This window comes from Anser brachyrhynchus (genome assembly GCF_964034855.1).
Source record: "Anser brachyrhynchus genome assembly, chromosome: 1".
Classification (NCBI taxonomy): domain Eukaryota; kingdom Metazoa; phylum Chordata; class Aves; order Anseriformes; family Anatidae; genus Anser; species Anser brachyrhynchus.
In genome coordinates this window covers 13,195,796-13,212,361 of record NC_137694.1, presented here as the reverse complement: position 1 = coordinate 13,212,361, position 16,566 = coordinate 13,195,796, and the positions used below count along the sequence as shown (strand labels likewise).

Below are 16,566 nucleotides of genomic sequence, written 5' to 3'. Positions count from 1 at the left end.
GTCTGCTCGCTCTTAAGGCAACTTCACTTGGTGCTTGCAGTTCCCTGTTGCCTTTGTTCATGTCACAGAAAATGAGGTGTTCAAATCATTTTACTTTTGATGGATGGCAGAGCCTTTGTTGTGAAGTTGGAATGGCTCCACAGGAATTTGTCCTCATGAGTGAGGAATGTGACAAAAGAAAAACAGTGTCAAGTATGTTCTCCTCCTAGTTTTTAGGATTGCTCTTTTGATCATCTGGCGTGATATTAAAGAGGGCACAGCACAGGCTGTTGATGAGCAATGCAGTAGCTCTTTAATCAGTTTGAGCATGACTTATTTAATCAGTTTTTGTGGCAGTCAGAAAGCTATGGGTGTTTGTGCAGAGTGGACATTCGTTAGTGTGATTATGCCAGTCCCAAGGAGTCCTGCTAGGAATCCTGCTGAAATGTGTTGGGGATACAAATTGTCCTTATTAACTTATTAATACACTTAGGCAACCTGTTGGTAAGTGAAAATACTGTGTTTGACCAGCGTAGCATTCCAACGTAGGACTCAGCTGTATAGTGCACAGAACCATAGCTGCTATCACTGATTCGAAGTGGCTCAACTTCAGCTCAGTTTGATCCAATGTTGTCTATAAACAAAGGTACACTACAGGAGTAGCTCCTGAGAGCTCCTGAGCCCCACTGCTGCAAAGAAACCACCTGATGTTTCCTTCTACTCACTTGTACTTGCACTGTATACCTGCAAAACACTCCTTTGTCCGTCTGCACTCTTGTTCTCTGCAATTTCTGAAGTTACAATAGGCTTTGCAATAAAATTTTATTTTACAGTTATTTTAATAATATTTGGGGTTTGGGGGAAGAAGACTGATCTAAACTCAGCTTTTTTCTTTGAAAGACTTTTTCTACACTCATTCACTCTGTCGGTGTTCAAACACTGACATTCAAAATTGTTTTTAGGCTTAGCAGTCACTATAGAGGCATGCTTGCAGTCTGCCCAAACAAATATACATACATGCTGTAAAACAAACTAAAAAAATCTACTCTGTGCCTTTATTTCCTCTGTGTTGTCCATCTGATTCAGTGCTTCCTCTTTGTGAATTTTTGGACTGTAGCATTGACTACGCAGTTTTCTTTTTGGACTTTTTTTTCCTTGACTGATTGGAAAGATGTCACCTGAGGCTTCTGAGTAAAAGCTTTGCTCCTTTTGTTGGAAGACCAAAACATAAGAAACAATTCATTCAAGAAAAAAGGTAAAACATTAGCACTGATTAAGAGTTGAGCTCAAGATCCAAAGAAGGATCCTTCATGAGGCTCCACTAGGAGACTGAACTCTCTACCCATGACCAACACCACCTGCTTCGCAAAGACTTAATCTGCCCTTGAAAGGTTGCACAGAAAAAAGAATAACTAACTGACTGCACCTCTTCTATATCGACCACATACAGAAGCAACTGTACTAGCTGCTTTGTGTAGGTGAGACTGCCCCAGGGCGCCCTTGGCATAGTTTATAGCTTCAAGTGACAAAGCTGTTTCATGAAACTTGTCTGCTTCTGTTAATGGTCCATTTACTGCAAGAGTGGTATAGCTGATTCTCACAGACTACTTGAGTCTCGAGGAGGCCTAACCAGCCCTTCCTCTGGCTGGAGTTACAAACACAAAATTAATTGCTGCTGTTGATTCTTTGCTATGTCTGGGACACAGAATTTAGCTGTTCCACCCGTTCCTCAGTTGTAATCATTACTCATTTATAGCCTGAGACTCAGAAAGTGTCATCACAGGTACTAACTACACTGAGAGAACCTGCTTCCTGGTTCCCCAGTCGGTAGTACATGGACTTAAGTTTAGTTGGTTGTGACAACATGCAAACTGCTGTAGCCGAAACACCTCATTTAGGATCAGAGATGTTCATTGCATGCACTAGGGTTGTACTGATATATTTCTTCACTGATTCCAAAGCTAGTTTTTAATACTTGGCACTATTTACCTACTCACCACCAAGAAGCTCCTGTTGTAGGTCTTGTTGGTTCACCTTCACTTTTGTACTTACTCGTCCATCTTTTTCACATTAGTTAAAATACACCCAGAGCTTTCCTATTCTTTTCTTTCCTCCTTCTGCCCTCCTTCATCATCTCTGTTGTCTGAAATTAAATTGCAACGTAGCTTTGAACATAGGTTAAGATCACCTTGCCTATTCTATTTAGCTTTCTGTTATACCCAATTGCCTTTGTCTACAAGCCCTGTCAATTTTCAGGACATTTTTTTTTGTCACGAGAGCCCATTTAGGTTCAAGGATCTTTACTTACAGTTGTTTACACCATGAAAGTGTATGTGAACAGACAAAGGAAGAAAGTTTCTTACCAGCAACTGCACTTTCTTTGATGTGTGTTGTCTTTGTGGATATTTATAACCTACCTACTCTTTCCTTTTGCCTCAGCTCCAAATTAAAATACTGTGTTCTCCAGTTGGGAGGACCTGTGGGTGAAGTGTGCCTTCTGACCCCTTATATTTTGTTTGTATAAACACAAGGGTGAAGGAGGCACCCCTATAGGAGGTTGTAAGCTAAGAAAAATTAGGTTCAAATGTGCACTGTAGAAAAAAATAATGCATGTATCTTTCATAGTTCCAGCTACTGTTCAGCAATCTTCCCCTAAATTTGGACACCTTTAAATTGTTCCTGAGAGTGATCACCATATATTTTAATCTAACACAAGATTGGCTTCAATACTTTTCTTATTGTTTGATATATTACTAATATATTTAGCTCTGCTTTGATTTTTCTGTAGTTTGCAAGAAGAAAAAACACTTCTGGAAAAAGAATATGAAAGAATTCCAAAACAAAGTGTAAGTATGAAACATGGGAAAAGCCATGTTTTATGTTGTCAGCTAGTGTATTAAAACATCAGTGAAAATATTTTTACAGTGTGTAGTTCTAGAGTTCTTTCAATTACATAGAAAAATTAACAGTATATCATTCAGGTTCGATAACTTTAGGGCAAGCAGTGCATACCTGATTCATAAAAGATCTCGATATTCTTAAGTTTACTCAACAATGTTTTTTACTGTATTTAGCAAATGGATAACGTAAAGATAGCTGCAAGTTCTAGGATGTGAATAAGGAAAATTCATTTGCAGACAGAAATCCTGATGATCAATTATTATTGATCATATTTCATACCTTGTTGTAAAAAAATGTTATCATAATTCAATGCCAATGAATTTTCTAATAGCACAAACCTGCAACTGTAAAAGGGAAAATAATAACCTGATCTTCTACTTCATTTTTAAAGGAAGCAGATAAGAGAATTAAGAAGTTGAAAGAAAATTGTGACGAGCTCAGCAAAGAAGTAATTCAAAGGAAAGCAGAAGTTAATGCAATGAAGGAAGACATTTTATCCAAGCAAAACCTGATGTTAATAGACAAGAAAGAAGTGGAAAAGCTTCTAGAGAACCAGGATAATTTAAAAGTAACACAAAATTAATTATATCTGTGTGTGTGTATATCTGTGTGTGTGCACGTATGTGTTTATGGGTACATGCATTTGTCCGAGGGAGCAGTGAATCCTCTGGATGTTGTCATTTCAAATCATTAAATGTACTTATTTAATCATTTCTTAATAAGCATGAAACATGCTGCTGTGCTATTTTCACTATTATTCCTTCAGGAAATAATAAAAATCCTGGTTTTGATAATACAAAATTGTTTTCAGAATGCCATGTTTGCTATGCTGTGTTATTGAAGACTGCTCTAATATATGCTCAGATCCAAGAGACTTAAAAAATATGCACCCAGGTCTTCGCAATTTTCCTTTCCATGGTATTGGAAACATATACAGGCATATTAAGAACATTCAAATGTATTTTTTGTTTTGCATACATAATGACATGGTAAATACCATAGCGATTAGTTTCCGCAGTAGCAGCTACTATTCCCTGGGACAAGCTCAAGTAATTTGGAAATACATTTCTTGCCTAGTTTCACAGCAGTTCAATGGGAATATTAATTTCTTGAACTCACACCAGATTTTGAGACTATTAACCTAACCTTTCTGTTTTGTTGCTAGGATGAGCTAGTTAAGATCCTTGGTGTTCCAGCACAACTTGGAAAAGAAACTGAGAAGATAAATTGGAAAAAAATGTATGTTTTCAATAAATAATTAAATATATATGTATTACTTCTTTTCATCCATTTGTTATTGAGACTTTACATATAGTTGGTTAAAATTAAGATCAACATTTTCAAAAGATCAACATTTTCAAAAGCATTTACAATCCAGTTAAAATCCATGCACTGTACAAAAAAATATGGTATATGCAGTGAAACAATTTAAGATTAAATACCTTCCTCTAGTGGAAGGTGTCCAGGCCCTTGGCAGTGGGTTTGGACTAGATGACCTTTAAGGTCCCTTCCAACCCAAGCGTTCTATGGTTCTACAGAATTTAAGTACAATGAGGAACAATTTAGAACAAAGCTTAGCCGAAAATCGCTTAACCATCTTACTGCACTGCAATAAGACGTATCAGATCTACTTACTGGGTTTTAATAGATAATAATGCTATACTATGTATACCGTGTAATCTAGCAATTAACCTTTTTTAGATATTCTAGTCCTCAGTGACAGCATATTAATTTATCTCTGTTGGTATCAGTGAAACTGCAGCAGTTTTCACAGCTGACAGTCTGGTCTGAGCAAAATAACCCCTTTCCCTCAGTGCTTATGGAGCAGTTTTTTAGTCAGGTGTGTTTTACTGTGAGCTCCCGTCGTGAATTCTGGTGTCAAATATTTCAGCTGGGAAATGTAAGCCAGCCTCTAGCCTTTCATTTCTCTGTTTTCACGTAGCTGTTTTTTCCTCCATCGGAGCATGACGTGCTGCTTTCTGCATCTGTAAAATCCAATTGTTGCTGTGCAGTGTCAGCCAGGTCACTCCCAGATGCTGGCAGTCAAATTGCCATCCAGCTGAACAGTGCTTTTTGTGCCCTTGTAGTTACACAGAAGGTTTTGTGTCTCCTGCTTGCAGTCCCAATTTGTAATATAGTAATTACTTGACAATGTTAAGTTTCTCAGTTTTCAAATTTATGTAATGGTTTTCCTTTACTTTCTCCTCAGTACTCTGCTTAATGTAACTGTGCTGTAATAAATCTACGAAGTTTTCCCTATAGAGCTAGAGGAAAGCAGTTCTGAAGAGTGAGTGCGTTGTGTAGATTATTAATGAGGTATTTAAATGAGTCTTTCTACTTAAGTGATATCACAGAATGAACTCGCCAGAGCTTCCAGCCTTGGGAATCGTGTTTAGAAGTGTCACAACCCTGTACCTAGTCATGGTGACAGAAGTCTGTTAACTCTTTATAATACTGTCAAGGTGCTAAGCTACCCATTAGTCTCATGGCAATTTTGTTGTTGAACTGTATTGACACTTTCAATGCCAATTTTCAGTGTATGTAATCTGTCTTTGAACATATCAAGTAGACAGCTATGGCACTGAAACACTTTTGTGTGTCCATGAAAACTGACAACTTTCATTTTCACATGTAAGTACACATGTAGAAATGTGAACTTCTACTGTTTTGATAAAATATATCCACAGTGATGCAGAGAAGAAGAAAGAAGCCCTTAATAACCAAATACAGGAGTTAAACAATACCCTAAAAGCCACTGAAAAAAGGATGGAAGAGGTTTTGCAAGAAAGAGAAGATGTAATGAAGGAATTGGATGGAAAACAAGCTTTGCTAGAAAGCAAACAACAAGAATGCGTTGCTCTGACAAGATTGCTAGAAATTGGCAGAGAGAAGGAATCAGCAATCCTAGCAGACAGGTTAGAGCAGTAGACCTAAGCCGTGGAGTGTGAGTGAGCACTTCTCTGTTCTGAAAGATCTTTTCTCTGTTGCATTGCTTATGCTTTCAAGTTTTATGTTGCAATCAGTGCAGACTAGAAATTGTCAGGCTTGGTTTTGACTTCAGAAATGTTTATATAAACTGCTGGAATCTGGGATATGGCTTGAAGAAAAAGTTAAAAGGCAAAAGTATTTGATAAAATCCTGGGAGAGTGAATCTCTAGGTTTTGCTCTGAAAGGGAATATGTTTATCTCTTCTGTGAAGATGCTTTTTTTTTTTTTTCTGTGTAGCCCACAGAAAGTAAACTAAGCAAATTAATTAAATAAATAAATAATCAGTATTCTCATTTTCAGATGAGCATTGTAAATTTCTGACCCACATACTCCTGAATTTCAGTGGGGACTGGCCACTTATATCTTTCATATTCCCTTGAAATTATGAGCTTAGATGTACTTAATAAAGTCAAATAAATTCTTAGGTTGATTTCAAGCTTCACATTATTCCTTCTTTGCAAAGGAAGATGTATAGTTGCAGTCATTGCCATACCCTCAACAGCAATGCTTTTGCCTTTGAAATCTTGTGTTAGATAGTGGCAAAGTAAATTGAAATGTCTGAGTGAAGCAACCATGTAAATATTCCCTCATACTAAAAAAAAAAAAAAAGTGTTTTCCTCTTCTTCCAGTAATAATTTATTTTCTATAGATTTTTTTTTAGCAGATTTAGATTGAACAGGTTGTGAAACCTCATTGAATTAATTAAGAATATTATCATTGATTAAAGCTATCAAAAAGTTACCTGCTAATTTTAAAGCAACCAGTGACAGTATTTTATAACTTTATCTTGCTGCTCATAGATAATTAATGCAGTACTGAAACCCCATTAAAATGATCATGCCTGATTCATACATGTCTTGCTCAAGTTACCTGTTTCTAAAATTCTCTGTGTATCTAATATAGAGAAGTTCTGGAATATAATTTAAAAAAATGTATCTTGGAGAAAAAACAAAAACATGATATTCTCATTCACAAGCAAACAATGAAAGATAGAGAATTGAGAAATTTAAAGAAGATGGAGTTACAGCTGAATGTGATTTATGAGTCTTTGGAACAAGATAAGTCACAGCACAAGAGACTCAAATCAGAGGTCTGTATGAACATATTTACCATAAGAATTCCAAATTTTCTTACAGGAAATCCATCTATGAAATCTTTTGACTGGTCCTAACAGACAGAAGGAGAGAAGATTGTTCTAAGTGTGTGTCTTTTCTGTGTTCTATGCACAGAAAAGTATCACGAGTGTTGCTACGACTAAGGAGGCTCAAGGTTTTATAGCTGTAACAAAAATACTGCATCAAGCTATATTGAGCTATTCTTGAGGAATGGAATTTGGGCTGGGAACATCCTAATCAAAGAGACCTGGGAGATTATTGGCACTGTGGCAGCATGTCTTCCTTTAAAATACTGCGAGATTATGGTCATTTTAGAAGTGACATAGTACAGTAGCTTGCCCATTGGCATCAGAGAAATTTGTATCTGGCAAATAAAGCCAAGTATTGCATGAATCCCAGGTCTTACATCAGGTGACAAAAAGATTCATCTTTTTTAAATTTGAAGATTGCTTGCACATTGTTCTAAATAATTTATAACACATTTAACATTGTTCTTTGGGGCAGGAAACCAGCCCTACGTAAATTTGGTATTAAATGATATGATATAATTCCCTAATTCATTTCCACTCAAATTTCTCTTTTCTCAGTTCTCTCCCTACATTACTATTTCACACATTACTCTTTTCATACTGATTTACTCTTTCCTGTTTTATTTATTCTGCTTTTAAAGAGCAGTTTCATTGTTTGTCCATTTGAAGCAATTCCTTTCTTTTCTCCTTCCCATTCTTTCTTAAAAAAATATTTTGTTTACAACTTTTTCATATTCTTTTTCTCTCATCACTGATTCTTCTAGTCCTTCTTTCTTAAGCTTTTTTCCTAGATCCCTTCCTATATTGAAAGTCAATCTTATAAAATTCATCTTGCATAGTCAAGTAAATGTATATTTTTTTTCCCCAGGAGAATAATTTATCAATTATCTGATTTAGAAGCATAAGGGCTTAATGTTGCCTAATTTGATATTGTGTCACTGCAATTTTTTTTTTATCCTTCTAAGCAATTCAGGCAGGAAAAAAAAGTCTTATTTACATCACTGTAAAATTGTTTTTACTGTCTGAATAGGGCATATTCATAGATGAAGTTGAAATTTCCTCCTGAATTCACATGTGTATTAATTACCTGGTAATTCCAGCCTACTTGGGGAGGGGAGAAGCTCTATATAACCAGACAAAAAAGTTTTAAACTGAGTTTCCTGAACTGTTGATTAAAGGGCATGCTTATATTCCAGACTTTAACATTAAAGCTCATACTGAGATTTTGTTCAGTATCAGCTTAGAGAATCTGAGAAATGTGTGGTTTTTTTTTTTTTTTTTTTTCCTGTGTTCCTATTGAAGAAATATTCCTGGAGGGAGAATCGCAATTGTTCAGAAACATGTAATGTTAAAACCAAATGCCATAACTCACTGACAGCTGTGGTTAGAGTTCACTGTCTTGGGCGAGATCCCAACCTAACCACTTTACACTGTGTGAAAGGGCTGGAGACCTGTAATGGGACCGTAACGTTTAAATTGCATTGCAGAGGAATTCCCTCAGTGCTGAGCCAGGTTATACTGCAGGCTGGTGTGTGTGTTGCCAGTTGCAGCATGCATGAGGAGCGAGGGAAAGGGAATGCTGGTAGGAGATAAAAGTATAGTTACAAGCAATGTCTTACCCCAGAAGTTACAGGATGGTACCAGAACATAACCAGGCCAGCAAAATATAGCCTTTTTAGCCCACCAACGCCATTCTCTGATTCTCTTCTTTGCTCTTTTAGAAGAGCAAATGTGAAAACACCCCTGCTCTGCAGCACAGTCAGTTCAAATGCAATATTGGAGTGCGAAAGACTGGAGCAGCCAGCTTAATTCTAGTTTGCATTTGCTATCTTGAGATGGTTTCCATTTGGAAGCACAGAAGTTAAAATATTTTAATATTCAAGTAGTTCAAGTGCCTGTTTGACTGATGTAAGCCAGATTTGCATTTATTCAGTGTGATTCCAAGTGAAATTTTCACCAGAATTAATTGCTAATATAAATACTGCAGAAACAGCAGTACATCAGTGTGTTGCCCCAAATTTCTCTTCAATTGTCTGCAGAAGTGCAGAACGACTAGCTTGTAGAGTAAGGAAATTACACAAACACTTCCTTCAAATGTGTTTTTCTTCTTGTTAAGTTGTGAAAGGTCAGCTCTTGCTAAACGTCGACATTCTGTGTGAAAGAGAACTGGCGGCCCTGGCTGCCACCAGCCCCAAAGCAGGGCTGCTGTTCCTCTCCCTCCGTGGACGTGCTTTCTTCTGGCAACACAATGCAAAGACAGCCAAAAGTGCCTAAGTTTAGTCCTGTCTGGTGTCTAAGGACAAGAGTCCTTAATGGATTAAAGATGTTTGTATGAGCTTTCTACATTTAGACTCAAGAACTGGATGGCATCTTTTGAATCCCATCATGGAAATGTGGAAACGTCTGTTTACAGCTGCCACAGCCTTTTGCACAGCAGAAGTGGTAACGACTGCAAATGGTTGTAGTGGGATTGTTCAGATGTATTTTAATCAGAAAGTAATTTCTTCCCTTACACGTTTCATTTTAATTTTATAATAAACAGATTCTCCCATATTGTACAAAAAATATACATAGCACAAATATATAGCACATAACCATGTTATTTGTTTGGACTTTCTAAAGGCTAAGGAGGAAACAGGAAAATCTTACTTTAACAACTTAAAGCAAAAAAAAATATGATAAAAAATGACACATGCATGAAATAAAAACCCCATTAAAATTATTGGTTAATTATTCCTTCAGCAAGGTCAGAGTTAACATATTTATGTAATTGTTTTTTCTGTTTTTTTTTAATTGTGGCTTATTTGCTGAAAAGAATAACAAGTGTAAATTCAGTTACTTAAATTGGGCTTTGTGAAGTTCAGTGCTTACAGTTAAATTCTGAATAGAAAAACTTGAACAACTTGCAAGTATTGCTGAGGAGCTCTACTCGACAACCAATAACTCTTGGATTAGCTACTATAACAAGACAGAAAAAAAAATCATTTCATAGTGTATGTAACTAATTGAAACAGATTTTCTGCATTTTACATTTTTCACATCTTTTGTTGGCATCATGCAGAATGTGTGATTTATTTTTGTAGGCAGAAGCTATCCCTAAAAGTAATGAAGTACTATTAGAAAGAAGACGAGAACTGCAGAAGGAAATTGAAATGAACAAGAGAAGTTTAGCTGAACAGGTGATGTGTTCTGCTTTCTCATACTTACTCACTGTAACAGTTGCTTTACAGCCATGAGAATAAAAGGAATGAAGAAAAACTGATGAGAGTTTCTAGCTGCATCTTTCTGGTGAGACAACATGCAAGAGTATTTTCTTCAGTTTTAAAGACTGGTTGCTTGTCATATTTAAAAAACATATTTCAGTGTTACTGGTCACATATTGGAAGGTAGAAAACATATCTTTTTTCTAGTTAAAGTCCTTCTGAATATCATTAACTATATTGCAGCTAGAAATATGATGGATATAAATTTTCTTTGGGTATGGCACAGTATCTTGTTAAAACAAGGACAATTCAGAATTGCTAAATTATAATTTTTCATCTTCATAGTTTTGTTATTTCATAGAATCATGGTTTGTGTTGGAAGGGACCTTAAAGACCATCTACTTCCAACTCCCCTGCCAAGGGCAGTGACACCTTCTACGAGATTTCTCGATGCCTGTCAAATATACTGAATATGCTGTGGAAATGCAGATTCTTCAATTGTAAGAGTATTAGTACTTGCCACTATACAGATGACTTTATAACAAGCAATATTTTTCAGACATACTTTTTTCTTAAGATCATATTCTCTTATCTTCTTACCCTCATATACATTTTCATTTTGTGCCGTCTTTTAATTCGTTAGCTTTTTCAGGTGGAATTCAGCTTAGTTTTGAATACATATACAAAGGTATTTCCATATCACTATTTGTGTATGCGATATGTTTTTAACGGACCACAATAGTCAGTAATGATCTATATATATAGTTGGTGAAGCCTGGAAATAGGCTTATTTAAAGATTAAAAAGGATGTAAGTGGATTCAAAGATTACACAAATAACTGTTCTGATCATCTAACCTGACCACCAGTACAATACAGATCAGAGAAGTTCCCTGAATTAACTCTTCTTTGAACTACAGTGAAAACTTAGAAAAAGTCCAAATCTTGATTTCAAAATTGCCAGTGTGGGAGAGACAACAACAGTTCCTGCTAAATTGTTTCGATGGTTAATCTGTGTTAAAAATGTGTGGCTTTTATCATCTGAGTTCGTCTAGCTTTAGCTTTCAGTCACTGGATTTTGTTACATTTGACCTCTAATTTGGGAAGTCTGTTATCAGATTTCTCTTCACTTTATGGCTACAACAGACTCTGATCCAGTTATCCTCTCATTTTGATTTAAAGACACAAAGCTCTTTGAGATTCCTCATGTAAAACTTGTTTTCCAAACCTTTTGTAGTGAAGATTTGTGCATACTCCAATTTGGTTACTTTTCTATTTAATAGCTGAAAGACCTGCTAGATTGAGGAAGAGAAACTTCCGAGGTGATAAGATATTTTAACTTGTTGCTAAGGAATTATGCATAACATTTCAGCTGGTATCTTTAAGGCAGTTTTATTATATATTTGTATTTAAATCCATGTAGTCTGTATATTTGTGTGCTTTGCAGATAAAACCAAAGTGTTTCAAACTTCAGGTTTGTCAACACTGATGCATCAGTGCATAAGGAACTGAATTTGCTTTTCTTCAGGAAATGATATCAGATATGGATGCCCGCACGTTAGATGAATGTATTGCTGAAGAGAGACGGCTTTTCAAAGAGCAGGAAAAATACAGAAATGAGTTATCCAGACTTGCACATCTGACGTGGCTCAAAGTTGAAGAGAGGGGGCAAAAATGTAGGGAAGTTCAGAAAGCCCAGGTAAAAAATTATATCTCGTATAATTGGAAGCCTGTTCTAAAGTAAAAGCTGGTATAAGGAGAAATTAAATTACTGGTGAGGGGAACCTTACAGACTCTCATTTCCCTCTTCAAAGTTCCACCTCCACACAGGAAGCTCACAATTCTCTTGTTTTAGTGGCAATTTGTGGTGCAGTGCAATAGTGTACTGAAATATCATAACACAATTGAAACAAGGTGTTTGAAAGGAGGTTTTCTTTCTAAAGAATAAAATAATTAATTCTGAAAGAAAGAGGCAGAAAAGCAGATAGCCTCAGCTGAGATTCTCAGAAGTACAACAACCATGTGTTTTATTGTGCAAATATATGGACATTAGAAGATAATAGGCCTGCTACTTGTACCAAGGACAGGTGCCAATTTTTATTTTCCTGACACGCTTCAAGGTTTAAGTCATTCTATTAATTTGAAGGAAGAGGGAAAGAAAACTTTTTCTTCTGAATAGTCACTGGGTTTGCTGGCATTATAGTATCATGCGTGTCCTATGATTTTGCACAGTCTGCACTAAATAGCAGGAACAAACTGATTACACTTTCACAATGTATGTCTGGATGAAAATAAATCAGATAAGCTACCCCTTTAGCACTTTGGGAATATTTGACTGTCTATACAAATAGAGTCAAAGGAGCATGTCAGGCTTTACACATTTGTTAAAAATAAGTCCATAAACAGATAAAATCATAAAGAAAATAAATTAACACACCTGACCAGAATTGCAACCGAAGATCCACCAGCTTTTCCTAATGCCAGTACGACCTCCTATCAGTGGGAGGTGAGAGAAGGCCTGTCCACTAAAGGTTAATGACCCAGACTATTAAGGGCTGAACAGAACTGAAATCAAAAGGTAAGAGCCCTAACAAAATGTGTGTCATTCTACTTGATCATCAGTAATTGTTTAAAAGGCAGAAAAAAAAAAAAAAGAAAAAAAAAGAAAGAAAGAAAAAAAAAGTGAAAAAGGAATTTTATTTGAAAAAGTGACCAGAAATTCAAGGTACAATTTCAGTGGTGCATATGCCAGATAATTATATTGTGATGGAGAGGCTGATTAACAGAAATAATAGAACTCCATATAGCAGGGGACCAATCATTTTAAGATGCAGCATCAAATCTATTATCTACATTAACAACAGTCATTGTAAGATTAGTATACATAGAAAGACTGTGTTCTTTAATGTTACAGTAAAAGTATTTCATTATAATTAGAACAAGTTCTTGGAACAATTCTGCCTTACTGTCTTTTCCTCATCTAAGAGGAGTAGCCATTTGAGTTCCTTCTTTGAAGATATTTCTTTGAAAAATCTAAAGTTTTTAGATTTTTAGATTAGAAAACTCTAAAGTGCTTACTGAATTCTATTTTACATTTCAGATACAACTCCAAAATAGTGTTAAAGAAATAAAAAGAAAGGATCTTGAAATACAAGTGTATAAAAAGAGGAAAAGAAAAATCCAGAAACAGTAAGAAAATAATAATGATACATTTAATAAAATAATGCCTTTTAAGGCATTTTTTATCAAGATAATGTGTGCATTAACTTACAATAATTAATTCTTTTACACTTGTCTTTTCTTCAGACTCCAAGGATTTGCTAAAATATATGATGTAATCCAAAATGAAAGGAATAAATGTATAAATTTGGCACATACTGCTCAGCAGAAAGCAACTGAAATTAGAAACCGGGTAAAACTGATAGGAAATGAAATAGAAACTTTAAGGAATACTGTTATAACCAAAGAAAGGTGAGTTTTAACTAAGCTATAGATCACAACTATAAAAATAGGAAAGAATTACAGAAAATCCTAAGAGATAATCCAGTTCAACTTCAACTACACCTATTTCTTCCTTGACAGCTATTACCCTGATTTTTAAAACCTGATCCAAACAAAAATGTTGCAACGCCCTTACATAATCTGCTCCAATTTCTTATCACCCTAACAATTCACAATTAGGCTGGGCATCACTGCATGGCAGGGAAGCATTTTTGAAGTTTGTCTGGCATCTGTCTCGCTTTCCTAACCTTTGAAGGGAGAAACTGTCACTGCACTTCCTTTGTATCACAGTTCTCAAGCCTCTAGCATGTGAATAAGAACAACACTGTTGTACTCTTACTTGCTCATACTTAGGCAAAAATGAGGTCCAAAAAATAAGCTATTCCTCAACAGGCTGCTGCATGGTACTAGTAAAGGAGTCACTAGCTAGTAACGTGGCTGCCTAATTATTAAAATAGAACTAGGTTTCTTGGTTCAGATTCAAACTGAAGTCTATAAGGATAACATTTATTTCAGATCAAAGAAAACACGGTTTCGATTTCCAGACAATCCTAACCAAAATGAAAGTTTGCATTGACAACAAAGAGGGTGAGGAGGAACAGTTGGGGTGTGATTCTATTTCTTTTCTCCTGGATCACTATTTAGGGAAGATGCCTTTTTGCAGTCTTTTTGTCATCCTAGTGATGATATTCTGCTTGGTGCTACACAGATGGAATGGCAATGTCTCTGAAATTGGAAGCTGGGAAAGCAGGAAGCTGGCAAAGAGTTAATTGTGTATACAAAGAAGCACAGCCAAAACTGAGTTTACAAATAATTTGTTTTGCCCCAAACTTTGTTTTCTGGTGCCAACAAAAAATTGCACAACCAGACCTAAGAATGTATTCAGGATACATTCACTCAAAATATATTTTGAATCTGCGTGTAGATTGATTTCAAAGTCATGCTGGAGAAAGAGGGAAAAGAAGTGGCACTTCATTGATTTAAGTCATTTTGTTGAAATGCACAAGCTTATATTTTGTACTAAAATTGTTGAGGTCTTCCCAATAAATTCCTGCTGAAAGGAGGAGAAAGGCTAAAAAGACGGGTATATATATCGTCTAGACATCAGAAATAACTTATTGTTGTATACTGGACCATACTCCAGTAGAGAGCCAACAGACATTTTGATCTCTGCAAACCTGGATTTAAAAATAGCTAAAGGTAATGAATTATTAGTAATTCTGTACCCTATGGGAAATATTTCTAATCCCAGTAATAGACTTTAGTATCATTGTATCCCTGGCTTAACTGCAAGCTACGCATTTTAGAGGACAGAGCATCAGTCCAAAAAGATAAAGGCTCTTCATAAATTATTTAATAATACATTGCATTTCTGCAATACTACCATTCTTTCACTCTGAAACTTGCTTTACAAAAGTTTAATTCAACACTGTAATACCCTCTGGACCTGGAAAGTGTTATACACCCAGGCAAAATGAACCAGAAAGAAGCTCACAGCTTTGCACGGAGTAATTCAGCAGCTTAATGCTGGAACCAAGGATGGGAAACGGGATATTTCATTTGCAGTTCTGTATTTTAACAGGGGACAATGTTGCTTCTTTCACTACCTCTTTCATACATTGACATGAATATCTTCCCAGTGTAGCTACGGTAGTGTCTTGCTCAAGAAGTGATACTTAACCACAGATTAAATGCAGAAAGTCTAAGTTCCTTGTTGTTAGCAAATAAATGACCCATGTGGCAACAAGAAGCTGTCTTTTGAGCAGGGGACCATCACCCAAAGGCTAGCAGGGTCTCTTGAAATAATGTGTTCCTTTCTTCATTTTTATGGATCTGCGAGAGGAGCTTGTCACTGATCAATGTTGTGATTGTTTTGTTTCTCAAAACAAGGATTGTTTTGAGACAAGGGAGGTTTTGAAACAAGGGAGATTGATAATGTTCTTTCTTGTGTTGCGGTGTGCTATAAACTTGGAGACCTTATTTAAATATTGCTCTTAAAATGGAGAGAAGGACAGGTTTTCTACCCACGAAGAATTCCCATCATAGTTTATACTTCTACTCTTGAACTTTATTCCTTATGTCCCCTTGGGCTACCCAGTAAAGGATAGAGCTGTGGTGCAGGGCTCCATTTCAAGCACTTAGCTGGGCTGTAGTCCAGATCTGTTCACGCTGGAAAGAACTCGCACAGAGAAGCTGTTCTCAGAGAGACTTTCTACCTCTTGTAGTGTGTCTGCCAAGCAGAGTGACATAGAAGACCCTTTGTGTATTTTAGGAATTAGTTTAAGCTCTGCTTTTAATAGCTGAAATTACTTTCAATTTAAAAGGACTAAACTTTCCTGCTTTTCTGTTATGTTAAAGAATACTGCAGAGACAACATCTGAAGAACACAAGTAATGTAGCAATTAAAGACAGTCTCAAAACTGATTACTCCAAACTTCAGCGAGTCATGGATGAGATGAAAGAAAAGAAAAAGCAACAGCTTCTGGATCTTGACAGACTTACCAATATTATCTCCCGCATTGAAGAGGAAATTGTGCAGCTACGCAAAAAATACGAAAGGGCTATTCAGCAAAAAAATGAGAGGTATACACATGAATTTGATGTAATAAAATGTGTGATTTTGAGATTCATCAGTCAACAATATTTTTCAACATATGAGCAAGTCTAATTATGAATACTACAAGGCTGCCTTACTCCAGTGCTTCATAAACAGCCCGCCTCACTGCAGTGCCAGTGCTGCTGTGCATTTTACAGGTGTTTGTTGTTTCTCCATAGATAAAGACAATTGTTCTTCAGAACAGAATTTTTACAGAACAGTACCATAGCTTATCTACTGAATGCCTGGAGAGCTT

At 36.0% G+C, this 16,566-nt stretch overlaps 1 protein-coding gene and 1 long non-coding RNA gene across 7 annotated transcripts in view; one reads left to right on the top strand and one right to left on the bottom strand.

The window, feature by feature from the left end:
- The window catches only part of CCDC146 (coiled-coil domain containing 146), a 76,760-nt gene that overhangs the window by 48,420 nt on the left and 11,774 nt on the right, over window positions 1–16,566 (top strand). For 5 of the 6 annotated variants that reach the window (XM_080575317.1, XM_080575316.1, XM_080575318.1 and 2 more), the window contains 10 exons: window positions 2,768–2,825; window positions 3,272–3,448; window positions 4,046–4,119; window positions 5,568–5,795; window positions 6,772–6,958; window positions 10,096–10,191; window positions 11,742–11,912; window positions 13,314–13,402; window positions 13,520–13,684; window positions 16,073–16,297. In XM_080575317.1, the coding sequence (XP_080431443.1) occupies window positions 2,768–2,825; window positions 3,272–3,448; window positions 4,046–4,119; window positions 5,568–5,795; window positions 6,772–6,958; window positions 10,096–10,191; window positions 11,742–11,912; window positions 13,314–13,402; window positions 13,520–13,684; window positions 16,073–16,297 (1,470 nt within the window). The remainder of the gene's footprint in view (window positions 1–2,767; window positions 2,826–3,271; window positions 3,449–4,045; window positions 4,120–5,567; window positions 5,796–6,771; window positions 6,959–10,095; window positions 10,192–11,741; window positions 11,913–13,313; window positions 13,403–13,519; window positions 13,685–16,072; window positions 16,298–16,566) is intronic. The other variant, XM_080575319.1, reaches the window with a different exon arrangement.
- The window catches only part of LOC308187101, a 38,787-nt gene that overhangs the window by 13,702 nt on the left and 8,519 nt on the right, over window positions 1–16,566 (bottom strand). The gene's annotated exons all lie outside the window — the stretch shown is intronic.